General features: G+C 54.4%; 1 protein-coding gene across 1 annotated transcript in view; it reads right to left on the minus strand.

Moving 5' to 3' along the window:
- DGAT2 (diacylglycerol O-acyltransferase 2) overlaps positions 1-23,305 on the minus strand; it is a 29,470-nt gene that overhangs the window by 1,839 nt on the left and 4,326 nt on the right. The window contains exons 2-7 of the mRNA XM_045555438.1: positions 15,284-15,412; positions 10,270-10,377; positions 9,830-9,900; positions 3,308-3,512; positions 2,521-2,695; positions 957-1,159 (exon numbers count right to left, since the gene is read on the minus strand). Coding sequence (XP_045411394.1) covers positions 957-1,159; positions 2,521-2,695; positions 3,308-3,512; positions 9,830-9,900; positions 10,270-10,377; positions 15,284-15,412 — 891 coding nt within the window. The remainder of the gene's footprint in view (positions 1-956; positions 1,160-2,520; positions 2,696-3,307; positions 3,513-9,829; positions 9,901-10,269; positions 10,378-15,283; positions 15,413-23,305) is intronic.

Here is a 23,305-nt window from a genome sequence, read left to right on the forward strand (position 1 = left end):
CCCTCCTAACCCATTTTCTACCCAGCAGCCCCAAGGATCACTTTAAAAAGCAAAACTGAACCTCCCTCGCAAAGACCCTCAAGCAGCTTTCCGTTCTCCTGGTGAACAGCAAACGCCTTCACACTGCCCACAGGACCCTGTCCCCACCCCAGCCACACCTGCCCACAGAAATGGTCCTGCTGCCTTACTGCTACGTTGTCCATCTAAAAGCATAAAGATACCTGGTGTGAGAACACAAAGTATCCGTGTGAGCTTCGGCCCCTCAAGTCCACTGCTGAGGGCCCACATGCTCTGCGGAATCTCTAGCTTATGACTCGTTAACACACACGTGCACGCACACACACACACATGCACGCACACACCTACAACAGGCAATTCTTTGGAATCCTCTGAACTGTCCCAAATATACCAAAAACAACACAGCAGAGGGCCAAGTGTAGCCAGTTTTTGGCTATACTTCTGTCCATACTTACGCTGCAATCATGTTGATGTTTTATTTCTATTCTTCAAAAATCTACACAATCTTGTTTCTGGAACTTTACCTTGGCTATTGTTTCTGATAGAAACTCTCCTGCTCCTTTCTTTTGCTGGATAATTCCTATCATTTTCCTCCCTGGGGTCCACCATGACCTCCGAGAGCACCCATATGTCCTCATCATTTCTCCCCTTGGTCTTGGCTGCAATGCAGTCTTCCCTGTAGACTAATGGGCACTGCAAACCCAGAGACTGAGGGTCTTGTTTTCTCAGCTGTCACAGTGCTTGGTTCATAGCAAAGGCCCTATTCCCCCACCCCCACCCCACCCCTACTGACCACTCCCATCAGCACCCAATACATCCAAGTCCTCATGGCTAAGAGCATGGCTGTCAGAGCCAGACCCACACTGGAATCCTGTCTCTTCTACCCACTAGCTGTGTGGCACTCTGCGTTCAGGACAGCCCTTGGGCTGGGGGCTCACCAACAGTGGTGATGGGCTTGGAGTAGGGCACCAGCCCCCAGGTGTCAGAGGAGAAGAGGCCTCGGCCATGGAAGATGCATGGGGCGAAGCCAATGTACTTCTGGAACTTCTTCTGGACCCATCGGCCCCAGGAGCCCTCCTGGAAGATCACCTGCTTGTACACCTCATTCTCCCCAAAGGAGTAGGTGGGAACCAGGTCAGCTCTGGAAGGGAGAAGGCAAGGTGTGTCACAGCATAATTACTGGTTTCAGTTCCTAAAGTCGGCCCTACAGGGCCTGGACACCAGACAAGCTCCCCGCTCCCCCAGGGGCATCAGAATCACCTAGGGGAGCCAAGCTCACATGTCCCCTCCCTACCCAGTTTTGCCCACCTGCTAGTGACTGGGGAGCACATCTGGGTTCTGGGACCCCAGGCAAAGGGAAGGCTGAGTGCCCTGCTCTGGAATTCCTGCTCTTTACCCTCCTCCCTCAGGCCCTGCCTCCACTGGGAAGTTCTCCTGTCCTACCCTCAACCCAGGCCACTCTCAGCCCTGGACTCACACCCCCCCACTTCACCCCACAGTCTCGGCAAACTGTGTCGTCACTATCTGTCCCTCCTCCCTCCCCTCCCCTTGGTGCTCCCTGAGGGCAGGGACTGGGTCTGATTTGACTGTGTCCCCAGGGGCTGGGCCAGAGCCAAACCCTCAGAGCAGCCTCTAATCCCAAAGCCTGACCTAAGGTCCTGAGGGGACAGAGAAGGGAGATGCTGTCCTGCGGCCACAGTCCAGGCTGTGTGGGGCCTGCCTGGCCGGCTCAGAGCCCTCCCTAACTCCTATAACTGCCCGCCGCACCTCTCCCACTCTGACCCCTGGCACTGCTGGAGGTCCGTCACCCCAGGATCCCGCTTCTTCTGGAGTCGCCCAGAGCCCACACATGGGAGGACAGCAGCAGACCTCAAGTCCAAAAAGCTTGGCTCTGCATCTCACCATGTGTCCCTGACCAGGTCACTTAGCCTCACTCAGTTTTCTCCAGTGGGAAATGGGGATGTCACCACCTGCTGGGTTGCTAGGGAACCAAAGGGGACTGTAGAGTGGATGCACTTTGTCAAATAGAACGTGCTGAACAGGTGGCTACATAGAATGTGTCCCTGGTTTTCTGGAAAGGGTCACAGAAAGCCGAGCCACCCAGCTCCTCTCCTCCTGTCCTTAGGGTGGCCCCTTCAAAAGCCCTCACTGCTGTTTCCAGCCATGCCAGCCTCCCCACTGTCCTTTTGCTCTCCTAGCAGCACGATCCATTTTTGCCCCAAGTGGCAATTCTTCGCACAGTCCCACATGTGAGCCTGCCTCTCAGCCCACCTGCAAGGACGCAGGTGCCACAGGCTGCATCTCTGTCCCACCCAGACACCCAGCCTACATGTGGGCAAACTAGGTCCAGACTGCCGTCTGGGCTTCAACTTCCCCTCCCTGACACTATGACAGACCCCTTCTAGGCCTTCCCAGGGTCTGGGCCCTGCCTTCAGGGGCCACGGGGCCTGCTGCCCAGGGCTGGGGAAAGCACTAGAGAGGTGTGTGTAGGGAGGCACTTACCCGTGGCGCAGGGCCAGTTTCACAAAGCCCTTGCGGTTCCGCAGGGTGACAGCATTCTTGCCAGGCATGGAGCTCAGGGACTCAGCTGCACCCCCCACCACGATGATGATGGCATTGCCACTCCCATTCTTTGACAGCAAGTAGTCTATGGTGTCCCGGTTGACAGGGCAGATGCCTGGCAGGGAGAGAACGACAGACAGTCAGGGGTGCCCACGGAGGCACTCCCCACCCCCTGCACACTGTCAAGTGTACAACGAAAGACCCCTGGACTTGGGCCCCAGACCTAACCCAGCCCCTTCGAAGTTGTCTGGTCCTGCATAAGCTACTCATTTTTCTGAGCTTCAGCTTACTTATCTAAGATGGCGATACTGACACCAGGTTGCTTTGGGAGCTCATTTATTTGACAAACATTTCCTGAGGTCCTAACTCTGCCAGGTTGGTGCTAGGTGCTGGGGATCCCAGTGAATCAGGCTGGTGGGAGGTCACAGGCAGGTGGACAATGACAGTGCCATGGACAACAATCAGGTTATGTGGAAGGCAACACAGGGGCTAGGGGTGCCCGGAAAAGGGGTCAGAGAAGGCTTCCTTGGCAAGATGTTATCCAGGTTGAATCCTGAAGACTGCAGGAATGGCCTTCCTGACCCACTGAGTCTCAGTAGGTGGCAACTCCCAGTGCAGGACCGGCACCAGGGCATGGCGTGTTGGCTCCCTGCATCACCCTGCTGGATGGAGAGGCTCAGATCTTGACGATGGCACCCAGCAGGGGGAGGCAGAGGTGGATTCTCACCTCCAGACATCAGGTACTCCCTCAGCACTGGCATCCGGAAGTTGCCAGCCAGTGTGGCCAGGTAAGGCCTTATGCCAGGGAACTTCTTGCTCACTTCTGTGGCTTCTGTGCTGAAGTTGCAGAAGGCACCCAGGCCCATGATGCCATGGGGGTGGTATCCGAAGATATAGTTCCTGGTGGTCAGCAGGTTGTGTGTCTTCACCAGCTGCAAGGAAAACTCCAGGTCAAAGGAAACTGGCTGGGACAGGGGTACTGGGGCATGCCCAGAAAGTAAGGGAGGGACTGGACGTGCCGGGTCCTCTGGGACTCTGTGGGCCTGAAGGATGGCAGTGACTCTCCGCACGTGACCTCAGACTCCCCTCACAGGGCCAGAGTGCTTGTGCTTGCCAGTCATCATTTGGACTTTGAGTCCCTGGGAATGGGTGGGTAATTTTCTCTCTCACTCCTTTATTCCCCAGCCAAGCACACACCATGTCTTATGCAAACTCTGCCAGCCTCCTGCCTTCCCTCCCTCTGGGCCCATCCTCCTGCCTTCCCTCCCTCTGGGCCCATCCTCCTGCCTTGCCTCCCTCTGGGCCCATCCTCCTTGCCACAGCCAGACTGACTCTTCTAAAACCCACATCCAACCCCTTCACTCTCAGACTGAAGAGGGTGTCCAGCTTCCATCAGGGTCAAGTCCAAGTTCCTGAGTTTGGCAAGTGGGGCGCTGGCTGCAAGCTCTGCAGCCACTGTCAGGCTCCCCACACTGTGAGCTCCTTGGAGGTAGGATTTATCCAGCCCTGTGGCCTGAGGGCTAACCAACAGCTCACAGAATGAGCCATGCAGCCTATCTAGTCCCCTGGCCCAAAGAAGGGACAGTGCAGTGGACCTGAATGGAAACTTCCTGCCAGCCAGCTGGGTTCAACTCAGGTTCTGAGGCAGGAAGGACAGGAGGACATGGCAAGTGACAGCCCTGTGCCAGCCAGCCTGGGGAGGGAGGGAGGGAGGAGCTCAGCTGTACGGCCGCAGCAGCCGAGGACCTGACCTATGGTACTATCAACAAAGCTGTGCTGGGATGCTCCAATGACTGGCTTCTGCAGGGGCCACCACCTGCCCTGCGGCTGGTGGCTTGGAGGGGTGGGGAGTGCAAAGTTTTCCTAAACCCTGAGCATGAGAGGCACTGAGCCTGGGACACCTGCCCGGCATTACAAGGAACATGATGAGGGTGGAGGGTGCTGGGAGGGTTGGAGAGGAAGGGTATTTTGTTCATAAAACAGCATTTTTTTTCTGATCAGAAAAATAATAAATACTTATGAAGAATTTTAAAAACATAGGAAAGTAAAAAGAAAATCAAAAACACCTGTAATGCCTCCATCCAGATAAAATACTCTGACACATTATGTCCTTTCTCTACTCAAATGTATACATGCTCTTTTTCAAAAGCCACAAAATTGAAGTTATATGGTTGGTAACATTTTTATATCATTTTCTACCAAATGTATCAGAGCTATTTGTCCTCACCAAAGTCCCTCAGTTACATGTCTTCTCACGGTGACATTAGCATTCGATCACACAGCTGTGCTACCTGCAACGGCACTGACTCAAAACCCCATTGCTGGACGTTTTAAAAGCTTCCACGTTTTCCCTCTTAGAAATAATGCTTCAATAAATACCTTATCTTTGTCCACATATCTGACTGTCTTCATGAGACAAACTTCTAGAAATACAATTCCTGGGTGAAAGGGTGTGAACATGTTGGTCTTTTTGGCTGCCTGGTCTCAAGACAGGGGGCATCAGCAACATTTCCACCTGAGTGCTCGGAAGTGCCCCTTTCCTGCACTTGTCCAGCTGGAAGCAGAGTCACTGGCCACTGGCAGAATGTCAAGAGCCTGCGTTTTCTGTGACTTTAGGCCTGGGGACCTCCTGGCTGAGTGAAGGACCTCGTGTGCAGTTTCAGGGGAGAAGGTGCTGGTGGCTGGCCTTGGAAAACTGAAATCCACATCTCCAGACGACAGAGGCCTGAGGGAGACAGAACAGGGTGCCTGACACCATTCCCAGCTCTGGGACTGCCGGTCTGTGTAAATGTGAGCAAGGCTCCCTCTGTCTCAGCCACTACTGCTTGGGACATTTGTACCCCTTCTCCCACTCTGCCTTTGGCAAGCAGATTAAAGCAGCTCAAAGACCCAGCTGTCCTCCACATAAATGGGGACCAGTACAGCCTCACCCGCAGCTGGTGGGGGCAGGGGCAGTGAGGGGATCTAAAAGTCGGGTTTTACATGAGCTTTGCAAGATTGTTGATCTGATGATGTTTTGCCTCCTAAAGAGCAGGTCTGCCCACCAAGTTGGCTCTCAGTGGAGCTAGAATTTAAAAGCACCTTGTGCTCATTTCCATAAAAAAGGAAGACATTGGGGTAAGGGCAAGGCAGCCAGCACCAGGCTAGAAACCTGCTCCTGACAGCTGGGCCCAGGCCTGTCTGATGCCCAGGAGCCCAACATGCAGAAAGGGCTGGCAGAGCCCTGAAAGGTCTAGGCCACTCCTTGGATGACATGGAGACTGCGGCCTAGAGAAAGGAGCTGCTGCTTCCCAAGGAGGTCACAGAGAATCATCCTCCACATCTGGACCAGGCCACCCCGCTGTGCTTTTCCCTGGGCTGCTGGGATGGAGGTGTCACCTGGTAGGGCCCTAGCTGGCTCTCTAAATGATTTCCTACCTCTTCAAGGCTCTGATGGGACATTTGGTTAAATGAGGTGCCCTGGGGCACGTGCAGGTTAATGTCCCCTGGTGCCATACCCAGAAGAAAGTAGGCATCTGACACAGCTTTGATCTGTTTTCATGTCACACCCCCCGCCCCCGAGGGCTGGACAGAATGTCCACTCTGGAGGGAGGGGGAAGGACACTGCTGATGAAGGCTCTGTTGACATGCCTGTTCTTGTGTCCTCTGACTATTTCCTGTGGCAAAGTCCCAGCCCAATGGGGTGGCCAGGCCAGGGCAGGCCTGCTGGCTAACGTGAGTCTGGGACACATTCCTGACAAGCCACTCCTCACCCCGTCTCCTAGGACAGGAAAGGTGCTCAATAGGCTTGTCCCACTCCAGCACCACACAGAGGAAGAAAGTCAGGCCCAGAGAACAGCAGGGACTCGCCCAGGCTTACCCAGCAGGGCACGGGGGCAGAGGAACATGGGCCTGAAGCAGACAGCCTGGTTCCCACACCTGTCCTGCTACTGACTTAAGCTTTGCGACCTTGGATAGTCCCTCTGCTCTGGGCTTCAGTCTGCTCACTGTAAATGAGGCAGGTGGAGAGACAGATGATGCTAAGCTCAGAGGGTCTTTTCTAGCCTCCTCTCCAAAGATCCTGCCTGTGCCTCAGGGAGAGGTGACCCAGGGCACTGTCCACTCCTCTTCCAGGCAGCCGGTGGTCTTGGTGGCTGCTGCTAACACATGAGCCCCACCTCTGCCAGGAGAAGGGATGCTCTGTGGCCAGCGGAGCTGCTCTGGTTGCAGAGCCCCACGAGGAGGGGAGTGGGACGGTTGGGGGTTACAGCTGGGATCCTCATGACATAATCATCAGCAAGAGGCCAGGAAAAGGGGGTGGGGCAGAAGTGTCACACACAACCCTATAGAGTGTCAGATCTGACATCAGATCACCGAGGGCAAAACCCTACACAGAAGGGGAGCCTGAGGCTCCGAGGGGCAGGGGCAGAGCCCAGCCTAGGCCTCAAACTGAGGCTCAACACCCCAGCCTGCCTCAGGCCCAGCCTGGTTCTGCTCCTGGTGGCCAGGAACCTTCAGAGGGCCAGCCTGCATGTGCCCTGTGGCTCCAATTCCTAGCTGACTCTTGGAACAGAGATGTGGTAAGGATATGGAGGCCTGTTTTTGGTTCTTTTGGAAGGTGAAGATCAGGTGGGGAAGGATGCCTGCCTGTCTCAGGTGTAACCAAAGGTCATCAGGTCATTCTGTTCTGGGTGAAGGGGCTACTGGCCTCCAGGTGGCTGCCTGAAGATCAGGCCACAGTGGCAAGAGAGATCACTGAGGCCTGGCCCCTGAGGTGAGAGAGAAAAGGCAGAGAGAACAGAGTCTATAATCACTCACATCCAACCATAATGTACCACATCAACAGCGCCATTTTGCAGATGAGGCAAATGAGGCTCGGCAAGTTTGAGAAAGTCTGCCATGGTCCCATAGGCAGAAAGTGACAAAGTCTAGCAGGATTCACTAGACAGGGAGCCCACCCCAAGGGCAGGGACCAGGGCTGGCTCTTGTCTCCTCCTGCCCAGCACTGGACAAGGAGCAATGACGGCAGGTCAGTTCACGGAGTGACAGAGCAGGAACTTACACCCAGGTCTCCAACAGCAAAGCGGGGAGAAGGAGACCCAGGAAGTTGGAATCAATCCAATGGGGAAATCCTGGATTGAATCTCTCCCAGAGAAACAGGCAGTAGGAATTCAGGGGAAAAGAGCCTAGGTCCCAGATCCAGGAAGCCTGGAATCTAGTACTGCCACTGCCACTGCACTAGACTGTGCAGCCTGGACAAACCCTTGACCCTCTTTTGGATGGAGTTTCTTTACCTCCAAAATGAGACTGTTGGATCCTCTATGATGCAACTTCCTCCCAGCAACAATAGCCTCGTATTTTTTGCAGCCAGAGAGATGGGATTGGGAAGAGAGAAGAAACCCTGACCCCAAGGAGCTGGAAGGTCCTGGGAAATCTGGGTTCAGGCTGGAGAGGAGGAGCTGGCCCTGGGCCACCCCTGCAATACCAGATGCAGCGGAGGAATGCACGGTTACCCAAGCACAGCTCCTAGGCAGTGTGCCAGGATGCCTCAGTCTCTGACTCACCACAGCAAAGGTACACCACGCTGCATCACGCACAGAGCATTTTCACACATACTGACGCCGCTCCACAGCCCTGCTGCCTTCTGCTCGGTTGCCCCAGCAGCCAGGGTGTGCCAGGGCTGCAGTGCAGAGTGAGCTGGACAGACAGGTCCTTCCCCTTCAGGGAAAACCTCCAGGATTCTGCCAGAGCTATCCACACTCCGCCAGCATCGCGCACACGCATCCGGGCCCAGATGGCTCTGCCTTACCAGTCCAGCTTGCAGACCAGGCAGAGGCCAGACAGAGCTGGGACAGAAAGCCACACTCAGCCACCATTTATCCCATCAGGACCTCAGGGTTAGCCCCAGAGAAGGCAGGTGCTCAGAAGAGCAGTGTAGGGTCCTAGAGTAGCCAATGGTGCAGCAGGAGGGAAACCCAAAGACCAGCTTGGGCTAAACTTGCTTCACGTGGGGAGGCTGTGCTCTGGAAGGGACAGCACCTCACCCAGGGTCATACTGGGCTTTTCCTGTCTGCATCCTCCAAGCCTGTGTGAAGCCCTGAATATCTGCCCAAATTTATTCCCACAGCTCTGCTGCACAGAAAGGCAACATGCTGTGGTGAGAAGAGCCCAGGCTTTCAGGCAGGACAACTGGAATCTCAGCTCAACCCCTCCCTAGTTTCATTCAGCTTTGCTACTCTCTGACCCTCAGTTTCCTCTTCTGTAAAAAGGGGATAAAGTTAATGCCTACCTTACAGGGTGCTATGAGGGTCAAAGGAGACTCCTTGGGGAAAGGAGCTGGCTCCTGGAAGGCCCCCGATAAATGGATATTCTCCCTCTTCTCTCTGCCTCCTCACCGTCTTCCCTACCCAAGGCTTCTTCTCACACAAGGGTGCCTATGCTCCCCTGTTGTCTCTGCCTCGTCAGTGCTGCTCATCCTTTAAGGCACAGTTCTAGGAGCACCTCCTCCAGGAACGTTCCCAAACCCCTTCAGCTCCCAGGGTCTCCCCCTTCTTTCACTGCATTTCAAATTACCTGGGCCCTTACTCACACAGCCATGACCCCCAGCAACTAGCTAAGAGAAGTGACATTTCCCTAAGACCTTTGGGAGGAAAGAAAGCCCCTTACACTAACTGTTTTAAGTTCTATCCCTGGTTCAGGGCAGATAAACGTGGACTACTTTAGTATCACTCTTGATAAATCATCTCCATTTCAAGTTATGCCCTTAATATTCACTGAAGGGCAGACATGCAATGGCCATTACATGTACTATTATACCTGCTCCTGACATCACTCAGGCTCAGTGTTTGTAACATCTTTTAGATCCAAATCCTAGAACAAGTCTTGTTTCCCCAAAGAACCAATACGCTTCTTCCTCTCCCAGAACAAAAACCTAACAACTATTATGTTTCCCTTTTTCCCCTGGCTGCCAGGAAGCTCAGAGCTGACTATGAAGCTCAACTGTAGCAACTTTATTGACCCTTCTGGCTGAAATACTAGTATTTCCTCCCCTAAGTCTTGACTTTTCTCTTTACCTTGTATGGCATTATGTGTGTCCTAAGTTGCCTCAAATCCTGCATAAAGCAGGGTGTGGTATGAACAGATGCTCATATGGGAGATCCCACATGGTTCAACTCAGCACTCATGGTCACTGTGAGTGGATGGGTTAAGTCCTGAGTTCATATTTCCCATCCATTCCCACCCTCCCAAGATAACACCCACCACACTTTACCTGGATGGGAAAGTAGTCTCGAAAGTAGCGCCACACAGCCCAGTTTCGGACCCACTGCGACCTCCTGCCACCTTCCAGGGAAGAAAAGAAGGTGTTGGGAAGAAGTGGGGGTGATTGGATATTTGGGCAAGGCAGACAAGACAGAGCCAGTTTGAAACCCTGAGGCAGGTGACTATCACCCGGCATCTTTGCCCCCTTCCCAGTGGGCCACTTCCACATCGTTCCCCCGCATTATGCAAACCTTTGATGGACTGTGAGCTCTTATGAGGACCAGAATGGTGCGCTTCAAGCTTTTAACCCCACACCCAAAACCACACACTGGACTAGCCAATGCTTTTCACAAAGTATGTGTTAAGTTAAAAGAAACAACATGCACAATGAACTTAACTCGTGCAGGAGGGAGCGGCCAGGGAGTAGGCAAGGGAGGCCTGCGTGCTTACCTTTCTTGGGCGTGTTCCAGTCAAACACCAGCCAGGTGAAGTAGAGCACAGCGATAAGCCAGCAATCAGTGCAGAACGTGTACATGAGGATGACACTGCAGGCCACTCCTGTGGGGAGGTAGATGGCCACACGTTAGCCCTGTCCTCCCTGGCAGGGCCCCATCTCCACTCTGGGCAATGGCGGAGTAACTGCTTACTGTGGCACTAAGCTAGGCACAGCTGAAGCCATGGGTGTGGGGGCCTGCAGCCCCTGAGAAGAAGCTAAGGGGACACTCGGCCCGGGAGGAGCAGGCTCAGGGTACACGAGCCTCACCTCCTAGACTCTGATGGGCTGTCGTGGTGCTGAGGGGCACACAGGTCCCACACTGTCTGGGCAGTAGTACCAGGGGAGGTAGTCTTTGGCTTCTTGTGAAACTGTTCTTACTGTCCCCTCCTTGTACACTCCACCTATGCCCAGTGCCCAGCACAACTGCTGTAGGTAAGGGGAAGGAACAGCCACCAAGCACCTCTGCATCTCAGGGGTGAGGCAGGGTGACTTTTACGCCATCTGAAAGATGAGAACACTGAGGCTCAAGGGGGAGGTAACTTGACCAAAGTCACCTGGCAGGACAGTGGCAGAGGCAGGATTCAAACTCAGGCCTGACTCTAAAGTCCATACTCTTGACCAGGCTTTAGAAGGTCACCAAAAACGAGAAGTCCCAGACTGCCACTAGAGGGACCTGAGAGAGGGGATTCCTGCCCCAGGAGGAGTGCTGGTCCCCTTCCAACGTAAACGGAGGCCCAGGAGTCCCAGGCCAAAGCTCAGAGCTTATCAACCTCCCCAGCGTGTCACTTGGAAGACTGGAGGCCAGCTTCCATGGGCGACCCCGCCTGGGCCCGCTGGCCATAGATGGAATAACCTAGCACAGAAGGGAAGGGAAGCTCGTGCCAAACCCGGTTTATCTCAGGGCTCACCCCTAGGTGCCCTCATCTTTCCCATTTTTTCCCAGCCTCCAAGGCCTAGCTCAGACCTCATCTCTTCAAGAAGCGCTCCCCAATATCATACTGTCCATGTGGATCTCTCACCCCTGAACTCCCCACACTAGGCGGGCCCATTTCTTTGCCCCTTGGCACTCAGCACAAGGCCAGCAGGCAGCAGGTACTCATGCCAGGTAGAAGCAGCATGGCCTCCTTCCAGTACCCTCTCCCCTGCCCAGGGCGGGAGGCCAACCCTTGCTGTGTGCCCACCCTCTGCAGGGCGGGAGCCGGTCACGGCGCTGCAGGGATGCCACACTCCGTTCTTTCCACCACACTGAGCCTCCTCTGCTTTCCCGTGAGAGAGGATGAGGCCAGATGCAGACTGTCCACGAGCCTAAGGGCAGGGAAATGGGGGTGCCCTGTTGCCCCCAACCCAGTCCTATTCTAGACTCCTGAGCCAGTCTCTCCCTGGATGGCTAAAAACAGGGTAACTCTCTGGGGAGCGGCAGTGAACACAGAGTGTCCAGATTTTCAGGACCAGCTTAGGAGTGTGACATCACAGACAGGGAAGCGTTGGCAGCCTACAAGACCCTGTTAAAGGCAAGCTGTGAACTGTTGAAGGCAGCTCGGTGAATAGCTATGTCTAAGTGTAGGCTGCTTACAAAGTTATACCATGTAGCAGTTTGCCACAGGTTCTCTTTCTTAGGCATGGAGAAGGGACCACTCTATCCCCCTGGACTTCACAGGTACCCAAGCTCCTGAGCAGCTCCAGGTGGGCCTGGGCAGGGCCTGTGAGGTTCGAACAGGTGAGGGTCTGAGCAGCCTGGAGACCTAGCTAGCAGGAAGCCCTGAACTCTCAAGGCTGAGCCCCAGGCCCCACGGCCTAGAGGCTGGTCTCTCTGTCCTTACTCTGCAGCTAAGGCAGCCTGGGTGGAGAAGAGACATGACTGGGAGTCCAGAGGCTGCATTCCAGTGCCAGCCTCCCTCAGCTAGGGGCCCACTCCCCCAGCCCTGTGCGACCACAGCCCGCTCTGACACTATTCATCTTATCTCTCATCAGCCTCTGCCTCTCCGCGTGGACGCCCTCCGGCAGACAGCCCTTCAGCCCCTGAGCTCCCTGGGAGCTCAGCTCCAGCCCCAGCAACCAACACAGGAAAGGTTTATTGAGCAAAATGATGAACTAAATCCACCGAATGACCTTCCTTTCTCAGAAGGTCATAGGCTCCCGGTTCTACCCACTCAGGTCATGGGACTGCAGCAGGAACCAACGCCGCTGAGTCCGTGAGACATAAGCAATGTGCTTAAAAGCCTCGCTTGCTCCATACGTGGAAGGCTGGGGACCACCTTCACACATCACCCCCTCCCCACATAGCATCATGGCCCACAAAGAAGCTTGTGATACAAACCCCTGGAGCCTGAGGCCCGTGGTGCAGGGCAGTCTGCAGACGCTCAGTGGCAGGGGAGGCCACAGCATGGACTCTGGGACTAAACAGACCTGCAGCCTTGGCCCTACCACTTACTGGCCATACCCCATCCCCTTAATTTTCTTACAGGATGTTGGGAATCTTAAATGAGATGATGCTTGAACTTAACGCAAAGCCTGGCATACAGTAAGTGTCTACGGACTTGGATGGGGAAACAAATGACATCTAAATTTTCATTCATCTCTTACGGAAGTTTAGTATTTCCTTCACTTATGAATGTGACGAACCACAGAAGTATTAGCAACACCTGTTGACATGACACCAACAGATAACAAAGGGTTTTCATGTGACAGTATAGCAGTTGCAAATATCTTGAATAGTCATTTATTCTCATCATTACTTAAGAATTATAGGAATTATTATAACTGCTGCTAGATCTATTTAATATAATAAAAAAGCACACGTGTTACTATGTCTGATTAGGTTTTCTAATGTGTATTTATATTTCAATATCACTTGTTTCCTTTGAAATCCGACGTACTTTGTACAACACATTTGAAAACACGGAGAAGGGCCATAGCCTTCATCAGAATGCCAGAGGGCTCCATGGCACAAAAATGGCAAAAAACCTGTGGTTCAAAGGGAGCTGCATGAGGCGACAGGTGAGCCTGTGCCCGCGGTTTGAGAGGCGGAGGGCGGGAGCAGCCGGGCGGTAATTAGCAGCGGCTGGCAGACCTGCCTGTCCAACCAGGCCTGGCTCCCGCCCACACCAGGGCGTTGGGAAGACGCTGGGCCGGTTTCTGGGCTGTGGTTCCACAAGCTGCTCAGCTCCCCACCAGCCAAGCCCTGAGCCACCAAGACGGGGACAGTGGCTTCTGGGTTCAACTGGGAACAAAGGGAGCTAGCATGGCAGACTAGGGGTCTGGGAGGCTGAAGTCCCTGGATTCTTGTCCTGGTCCCATTACTTTCTTCTCATGTGACCCTGAGCAAGCCTCTGTCCCCACTGCTCTTCTACTTCCTATTTGAACAAGGATGGGGTTGCCCTGTGCTCTCTACTCCAGGATCCTAATGAGAGGCCAACTGTAAGCCAAGTTGGGAGTTTGAGGGAGCCAGTTTAATTTGCTTTGTTCCCCAAACCACTGTTTCTTTGTCTTTTTAAGGCTGTATGTCCCTAAAAGAATCTGAGGACCCCCATGGCCCTTCTCTCCAGAAAAATGTGCATATAGCCTTATATTGTTTGCATTTAATTTTAGGGGTTCACAGGCCCCTCAAAGTCCCTTTGCACCTAAAGAGAAGACTGGCTGTTTCAGCCCAGGTCCACTAATGCTGGGATTCCAGTAAGGTGGGCTCCCTAGGGAGTGAAGTGGGCTTCTGCTCACAGCCCAACTCTGCCATTTAATGAGCTCCACAGTCTCAGGGAGTCAGTGAACTTCTGGGAGTTTCCATTTCCTCACCTGTGAAGTAGGGACGTGAGGACAGACACATCTCGGGCCTGGTATACTGTGGGGGGTTGATAAACAGAACCCTTGTCCCATCCCTCCACCCTGCAAATGAGGTCTCAGAGCCCCCCAGGTGCCTACGGCTGCTCAGCACTGACATGGTACCCTGGCAGTCCCCTACCAGACTGTCCAGGGTGCAAAAGTGGGCGGCCCAGAGGGACTTGCTCACAGGAACCGATGTGCACGCTATGATGCTCCACAGCAGGTTCGCCTGCCCTGACACGCTGAGGCTACTGGCTATGCTGAGGACACAGGGGCCTGGGGAAGGAGAAGCGGCATCTAGGAGAGCAGGGGGTGGCCCAGGCATGGGCCCTTCCCTCCTCCCAAACAATCCTTGTCATCTAGACCTTGGCCTGGGGGGCAATCCAAGGAGTGACTGGATTGGCACCTAGCCAGCGATCTGCCACCTAGCCAGACCTGCAGAAAAAGCAACAGAACACGACGTGGGCAGTGCTGAGAGACAGAAGGGAGCAGGCCTTGGGAGGCAGCTGGGGAATGTGTTCCGCAGAGGTGGGTGAGGGCTGGGGTGGGCACCACCCATGTAATGGGACCAGCACAGCCAGGTCCTGTGCCAGGTGCTCTCATTCCCTATCTTCAATCTCTACAAAAGCCATGTGAAGTAGGCATTTTCCTCACACTCAAGATGAGGAAACTAACATTCAGAGAGTGCAAATAACCTATGGAAGGCCAGAGAGCTTGTTTGCAGTAGATCAAGGACTACCTGGCACCATACCACCCTAAGGCAAAACGACATACCTGCTGGAAAATGTTTGTTGGTGGGCAGGTAGCACTGTGGGAAAAGCACAGGCTCTGGGGATCCTACAGACCTGGATTCAAACCTGCGTAGCCCTGGCCAAGTTACTTACCTTCTCTAAGACTTGAGTTTTCACATCTGTAAATGGGAACCACACCGCCACGTCCCACTGACTCTCACTGAGTGCTCATGCATGCCTAGGGGCAGAGCACTCACTCTGGGACCCAAAAGGTGGGAGTAAGTGGGAGGAGGCTGCGGGGCAGCCCGTGCAAGGGCTGCTCTTACCCCCTCACCTCCACAGAGCAGAGCTCCTGCTCTAACCTCTCTTGGAGAGGTGGCCCCTGCCTGCCCGCCCACGCTCCCTCGAAGCCCCAGCTTACCCAGCACAAGGAAGGACAGGACCCATTGTAGCACCGAGATGACCTGCAGCTGCTTTTCCACCTTGGACCTATTGAGCCAGGTGATGGAGAAGAGGTCCTGGAGGGCAGAGAGGATGCTGGAGCCAGTGCCTGCAGCAGAGGGGAGATGTCAGCCTATTGTCACCCTCCCCTCTGGCCGCAGGGTCCCCAACACCAACCAACGTCCCACAGGCTCCTTTCTAGATGTGAGAGGAGCGTGGGCCACAGAACCAGACAGGTTCAGATCCCAGCCCCACCACCCAATTGCTTTGTAACTCTGGGCTGTTCACATGCTTCCCTGTGGCCCAGTTTCTATATATGCACAACAGGAATGGTGTCTCCCTCATTGGGTCATTTTGGAAACCAAATGAGGAATCTAAAGAGGCCAGCCCAGGGGCCGGCTTGGGGAGGGCCTCCATAATTGCCAGTTCTCTTCCCTCCCCTCCACCCAGTCAAACTCCTGTCCCTATCCTTTATCTGGATCTAGTACAAATATTTAATCTTTGCTAACTGTGTCTGTGAGGCCAAGGACAGAGGTTCAACATCCAATTTGCAATGTTTTTTTCACCAGGTGTACTTTGAGCATCCCCAATCCCTGCTCTGTCCCCCTTATGCCTGGAGCTGATATCCCTTCTCCAAGAAGCTGAGCCCCCCTGCTCCCCGCTATGACCCCCCACCGCTACCACCTTCAGAGAGATTTACACTTTCAGCTCCATCCCAGTGCCCAAAGGGAAGAGCGCAGAAAGGAGCCAGGTGGGAGCCTTTGCTTCCCCAAGGGGCCCAGTGGCCGGTGAGCTTCAGGCAGCCTGGAGGACACCGCGGGCTGTAATTACGTCCGCTACCAAGCAAAGGCCAAGCGCAGAAATGAGGACAAGATGTGCCCCCAGGATGACGCCCTGGACTCCAGCAGCTGATGGGCACTGGGACCGGGAGGTCTGGTGACTGCAGGAGAGGCAGCACTGGGGAAGAGCGTGGTGGAGGTCCCAATCCACACTCCACTCCTTCCAGCAGCTAGACTTCTGCTGAGCTCCCCCTGCACACCCTGTGCTCAGCCCGTCCTCACTGAGCGCCTGTTGTGTGCTGGTCAAACACTCCTTCACACTACCCACTCCGTGCAAAGCCCAGGGCACAGATGATTTAGTCACAATCTTGTCCTTGAGGGTCTCATGACCTTTCACCCTGGCCTACATGCTGGGAGCAAGGAGGCACAGGGGTTCAGAATTTGCTTATCTTCTCATGATAACTCAAGAATTTGCTTATCTTCAAAATCTAAAGAGCAACAAGGTCACACCAGAGTTTAGAGAAGGACATACCCTCATCAGTTGAAGGTTAACAATTGCCTCGACTTTTTCTTAGGAGGCAGGTAGGAAATGCTGGGCCTCAAGGTGGACACACCAGTCCCGTCTCCTTTACCTGGCCTGATGGATCAGAGGGAAGGGGCTTGGGGCAGTGGAAGAGTCAGACCCAGCTCCAAACCTCGGTTACACCCGCTATGTGACCTCTCACGCAAGCCCACAGGGCTCACGGCCATATCCTCAGTGCACGGCACATCCAGGGTGCTCGGTAGCATCTAACAACTCCACAGGCATGACTGGGGTGGAGGTGGGAGAATGTGAACTCACAAAAGCAAATAAAGAGGCTAGACCACAAGCCATTCCAGAGGTTTGGCTCATCACTGCCCCTGCACGCTCTCTATAAAAATCCTACCATCATAGGACCTTCCCACCTCCAGACTTGCCCAACAAACCATCCCGGAGCCCGAGGCCCTCTGGAGTCATCTAGAATAGCCTAACTGACAGCCAGGCAGACTGGGGTCTGGAGAGGGGCACTGAGTAGGCGGCAGAGCCAGGGCTGAAACCCGGATTCTTCCCTTTTCCCCACAGCAGCTGCTGAGCGCGAAGGGCTGTGCAAATGGGGCACAGCAGGGCCTGGTTAACCTGTGCAGCAGCGGGGCCTGGACAGATGACTTAGTCACACGCTTATCCTTGAGGGTCGCATGATCTTTCTCTCTGGCCTACATGTGGGACAGGGGTGCGTGAGTGTATGAGGGAGGGAAGTAAGGCCCAAGTACATGCCTAAACCCCTGATCCAAGGGCTGGCTGGCCAAGTCACCTTCCAGCAGCGGGCTCTGCCTCCTGAGCTGTGCAGAGTAAAGTGAAGCAGGAGCCGTGGCCACCAGGGGTAGGTGAGTCCCTGCTCTATCTGGGGCAGGCCGGGTGCCCTGGCCAGAGAGAAGACACAATGTATGCTAGCACTTTCCTGCTCAAAACGTGGTCTGGGAATGGCAGCAGCAGCATCACCTGTAAGCTGGCTGGAAACGCAGAATCTTGGGCCCCGCAGTGGGGCCCCACAGCCCCAGTCCCAGGGCCCAGCCCAGGGCTGCGGGCGGCGATGGTGTCCAAACACCGGCTTGCTCAACATCTGATATCAGACTGACCAAGAAGGCCACACTTCAGGGCTCATGAAACCAGCATTTCCTGGGGTTCCTCTCACACATGCCTGAGGGTGGCAGAGTCTGGGCCCCAAGGCCTTAAATCTGAGAAGGGCCCTGGGCCAGCTCTGTCCCTGCCAGGCTCTGTGACCTCGGGCAAGTCACTTAACCTCTCTCAGCTTCAGTTTTCTCCCAAGTAAAATGAGGGTAACAATCCCCATCTCCCAGGGCTTTCGGGAACATTCCATGTCGCAAATGTGTGTGAGGTACATTCGGTATTGGTCAGGTGACAAGGTGATAACCACTGTTGTTGCTCTTCCCGTCTGCCAGAGTGGGACGCGGTATAATGAGCAAAAACGGAGTTTTTCAAGAGGTGCCCAGTCATGGGTTGTGTCACAAGAAGAGGCAGCCGAGCAAGGGTGGTGCAAGAGAGGCTCCAAAAAGGCCACGAGGCCTTGCCAGGCCCTGAAGACAAGACCTGAGAGGCAGAGAGGAGGAGAGTGGGCGCTACGGTTTGGGGAACTGCTGGAACAAAGATGTGGCGTGCATGCTAATGGCGCAGGCCAAGTGCTCGACAGCCCGGAAATGGGGGTGCAACACTGCCCAACACAGAAGCTGAGAATAGAGAAGTCAGAATGAGTACGCAAAGGTGGCTTCCTGGAGGAGCAGGGTGGGGACAGAGATAAGACCCACAGCATGGAGCACTTACAAGGTGCCGAGCACTATTACCAGCCATGGGGGAAACAGCAGTGAACACAGCAGACACTGTCCTGTCTCTCAGGAAGCTTATATTCGGCTGAGGGAGAAATAAAACACTGATGGATTGATGTATGATGTCATGTCAGGCAGTGACGAGAACTAAGAAAAATAATTTGGGCCAATGAGATACAGGGGCAAGAGGATCCCTGGCTGTGGGGAGGCAGCTGCCTATAGAGTGGTGGGCAGGTCACGCCTCTGGACAGCCCCCTCTACTACTGGCACCTGGGAGGGCAGACGCCAGTCTGGAGAAGGTACAGAGAACAGGGTTGGGAGTCAGAACCTGGCCCCTAACTCACAGGAAGTGTGGCCTGGATGAGTCACTTCCTGTGCAAGCCTCGGTTTCCTCATCTGTGCAGTGGGGCTAATACCTACCTCGCCAGATTGTTGTGAGAATTAAGTGAGATAATGTATGGGCAAGAGCTTCATAAAAAGTAAAGATGTGCATGAATGCTGGTTAATTATCAAGGGAGCCTCGCTGTCCTCTCCTGCCTAATGCGTGTAACAACGTCTGCCCTGCCTTGGAGCAGAGGTGTAGGCGACAGACAGACTCTGGATTCAAACCCTGGCTCTGACTCTTACCTGCCGTGAGACCCTGCAAGAAATTTCCCCCTCCCTGAGAACCAATGTCCTCAGCTACGATCCAGGATTGCTGTGAGGAATTGAAATAACTTATGCAAGAGAGCCAAACAGCGTGTCTGGCATGTCAGAGAGCCAGAAAGATGCCGGTGAGGCAGCAGAGGTGTGAACAGCCTCTCCGGCTCCTTGAGTGAGGGGTTATCCTGCTCACAGCCCAGCTCTGAGGATGCCACACCTGGGCCCATCTGCACCTAATCTCTGCCCTAGGCTTAGGTGAATGAGGACGTCACCCCCAAGATCCCCCAAAGGGCTGGGTATGAGTTGCACGGAGACAGAAGGATGGCTATAATGACCCCTGGCATACCCTTCCAGCCTCAGAGGGGCCTAGGAAGCTAGGCCAAGTGCCAAAAGAGATGCCACTTCTTCAAGTTCAGAGGTGAACTCTCTTCCAGGCCCCCCAGACAGGCACATTTTAGCAGGAGTCCACACGTGATGACGAGAGGGCCATGGCAGAACTCCAGCCCCCGGGGGCCATGCCTGCTGCTATCAGAGTCCCAGTCTGGCCCTGCACATGAAACTGTCCCCATTCGGTGCCTCACCACATGCTCAGTCAGAGGCTCCTTCCCTCTAGGAAGTCTCCCACATGCCCTGCCCTGCCTGCAGTGCCCCAGGTAGAGTCCTGTTACCTCCAAGTCTAGTCTGGTCAGTCTCTTAGCACACACTCACCAGGCACCTGGCAGGCACTGAGCGCTGACCCTTCCTCTGGAAAGCCTTTCCCCCCACCAGGTTGGACTGATCACACCCCACATGCCTCCATCTTACCCCTGTACTCAGCCCTCTCTCATTATGGGAAAGGGGTGTGTGTGTCTGCAGGGGCCACGCCTCATTCCTCTGGGTCCCTGTGTCCAGCACAGGGTCAGGCACAGAGAATGTGCTTGGTCCATGTTTGCTGAATGACTGAATGCTCGAGGGGACTGTGATGATAAACAGGGCCTGGACAAGCACAGAGATAAGCCCATCTCACAGCTGACTGTCCTGCACCATGACAGAGGGTCAAACAGCTTCCTGGGCAATCGGGAAGGAAAAGTCTCCTCCAGCTGGAGGGGCTGGTTAATGTCAGGGGCAACAGTGGAAGGCGCCAGAGGAAGGGCAAGAAGGGTGGAGTCCAAACATTAACATTCATACCACAGTGCTTTCTAAGTACCCTTTACATGCCAGGCTCCGCATGGCAAGGGAGCTTCCAGGCCCTGCCTCTCCTCTGCTTCCTGGGCATCTGCTGGAGGCGGAGTTCTGCTCCTGGGCTGCCCTCCCCAGGTATGGCTGGGGAGACAAGGCTGCGAACAATCATGCACAGAGGGGCAGTCAGGGCCAGGAATCTGGGAGGCCCCCAATCCAGCCAGGAGGGTGTTCTTAGGGATGCCTTACTTAGGGGGAAGTAATAGCTCAGGTGAGATGCCAGGCTGGCAGGAGGAAAGTACAGGGACAGGACCCCAGGTAGTGGAGTCCCGCAAATGGCATCTGCAAAGACCTGGGAGGGAGAGAGTTTGATGAATTAACTGTGAGTAGTTAAGTCGGGCTGGAGCACAGAGACTGTGTGAGTCTAGCTGAGAAAGTGGAGGAGGCATGAAAGACTGGAATGTCAGGCCAGGGAGTCCTGTTCTCCACCCTGTCAGGCCAGGAAGAGAGCCAGCCAATGCCACCATGCCCTCCACCACCCTTCAGATGGTGCCTAAGAGCCCTGAGCCAGGTATCCAGCCACCTACCTGGTCCGTGTGAGTTCTTTTATAGAAAGACTAACAATCCCCTTTATGGGTTCTGTTTTGCAAATTAGGTATCCTTAAAGTGGGGCCCATTGGGATATTTGGCCCAAAGGGGAAGCCAAACTCCTGGAAAGCCAACACACAGCCATGCTGGGCGTGTTGGGTGGGAAGTACCTGACCCAGCCACGAGGACCCTGCAAGGGCTGTCGATCCTTGGGGCCTGTTGCAGGGAGCTGGGTATGCTGGGTATCCCATAGACTTATGGGAACTCTAGGCCTCTTCCTCCCCTCTCTAGGTTTCCCCACTGGCACTAAATTAGGGAGCTGGGGCAGATCAGCTGAATCTGAGGTCCTGCCAACTTGGGCTTTCTGTGTTTTGCTAGAATCCACTAATGAATTTTTATCCACAAAAGATCCCCCCAAAGGAAATATAAGCCCATCTTTGGGCTACTCCAGAGGCCCAGATTTTCACGTATTTGGTTTTTATGAAGTAGGGTATAGTCCTGAGAGGTAAGGCCAAGGAAGTGAGGATGTCAGGAAGCCATGTTCCTGATACTCTGGAGCTACAGCCAGCACCCTGGACATGACTGCCTTGGACCCCAGTGGCCTGCTTTCCCCACTCCCATCCCCTGACCTAGCACATTCAAATAGTTACTGAAGTGGGAGGGGTTGCCATGACAACACCACCAGCTTGTGGGTACATCACCAAGGAATCTCCAAAATAGGCCCCTATCACAAGACATGGGCAAGCGTGGGGAGATAGGTTCTTCTGGGGCACTTACCTTGGCTCCGAGCAGGATGAGAGCCCCATTTTCAGAAGAAGTTGAGGACAAGAATGAGGAGGGGGTTGACCTCAAGCACCTACAGCAGTCAGGGGCAAGACTGGAAATATGTTTCTCCAGCAGAGCTGGAAGGAACCCATGGGAGTCATCTCATGCAGTCCTCCTTACTGTATAGATGAGGAGGCTGAAGCCCCAAGAGGGCAGGGTCACACCCAAAGTCACACGGGAAACAGACGCAGAGCTCAGAACTGCTAACTCCGCTTGAATAAGAACAGGAGTTCACGTTTCCTGCTTCTGTTGATTTGCCCAAAGGATTCTCAGCCTCTTTGGGTCTGCACCATATCCTGGCAGACACGCTTATCACACTTTTGCCCATTTTATAGATGAGGAGACAGAGTCAGGAAGGAGTGGCTTTTGAGGCTGCAGGGCAGTTCAGTGGCAGAGCACGGGCTGGACAGAGCCCAGGCCTGACTCCTGGCCCCAGGGCCAGCAGCAGCTCCATACCAGGAGGCCCTAAAAGTGCTGGAGGCCAAGAAACTGACTGCACCAGGTTCCTTTCCCAGGAGCTCTCGAGTCTTCCTCCCAGGTGGAGGTAGGTGAGCCAGTGCACCCTCCCTGTCCCCCCATCTCTACCTCTCAGCACTCCAGGCTCTCGGCCCAGGTTGGTCACTCAGAGGCCTCCAGTAAGACTGACTCTTTCACTCAAATCTCATGCCTCTATTTATACTATTCGCTGCTCCTGAATGGTCTCGCCTGCCTTGCTAGCACCTATTCATTTTTCAAGACCCAAACTGAATGCCACCTCTTTCAGGAAGCCTTCCCTGACCCCAGGGTGATTAAGTTCCCCCACCCTCACCTTCCACAGTTATCCTTGCTTCCTTCCCTGTCATTGCTCGGATCACTCTGCACGGTCACCTTGTGAACATCATCCTGGTCTCACTTCCTCAAAAGCAAGGACTGCGGCTGACACATGGGAGGTGCTCAGTGAATAAACTGGAGGGCCCACAACCCAAGTCCCCACCTCAGTGAAGCCTTCCTGGATGCCCCAGAGCAGGGTCTGCCACTCTCCATAGTGCTGGGGGCCTGCTGCACATGTCATACAGGACAAATGACAAGGACTAACATGAGTGTCACAAGTTAGTTTATAAAGTACTTCCACTCACGTTAACTCAAATTCTTACATCCTTGAGAGCTCGAGGTTCCTGACCCTATTTTCCAGATAGGGAGAGTGAGATTCCCTGGAGAGGAAGTGAGCCACCGAGCAATGTCCCAGAAAAAAGGCAGGACTGGAATCCTGGCTCTCGGTCGTCTAAGCTCCGGAAGCAATGAGGGGGACCATGGTGAGCCTGGCTCCACCCACTTGGCACTCAGCCCCGGAGCCAGCTCCTTGCCAGACTGTGGGTGTCTCCAGGACAGGGACAGCTGCAACAACAGCACCCAGCACAGGAGGCTACAGGTACAGAGGAGGCCTGGGGAAGGCTCAAGGAATCACACCGAAGTTAAAAGCAGGGCTTCCTGCCAAGAGGAACAGGGCAGGCGCATTAATGATTCAATCATTCAACAAATATTTACTGAGTACCTACTCTCTGCCAGGCACTGTGCTGGGTGCTGGGGACTCAACACTGAGAAAGACTGACAAGGTCCCTGTTCCCAAGGGGCTGATAGTCTCACAGGGGAGACAATTAAACAGACAAGCA

The sequence above is a fragment of the Lemur catta genome, chromosome 7 (genome assembly GCF_020740605.2).
Source record: "Lemur catta isolate mLemCat1 chromosome 7, mLemCat1.pri, whole genome shotgun sequence".
NCBI lineage: Eukaryota > Metazoa > Chordata > Mammalia > Primates > Lemuridae > Lemur > Lemur catta.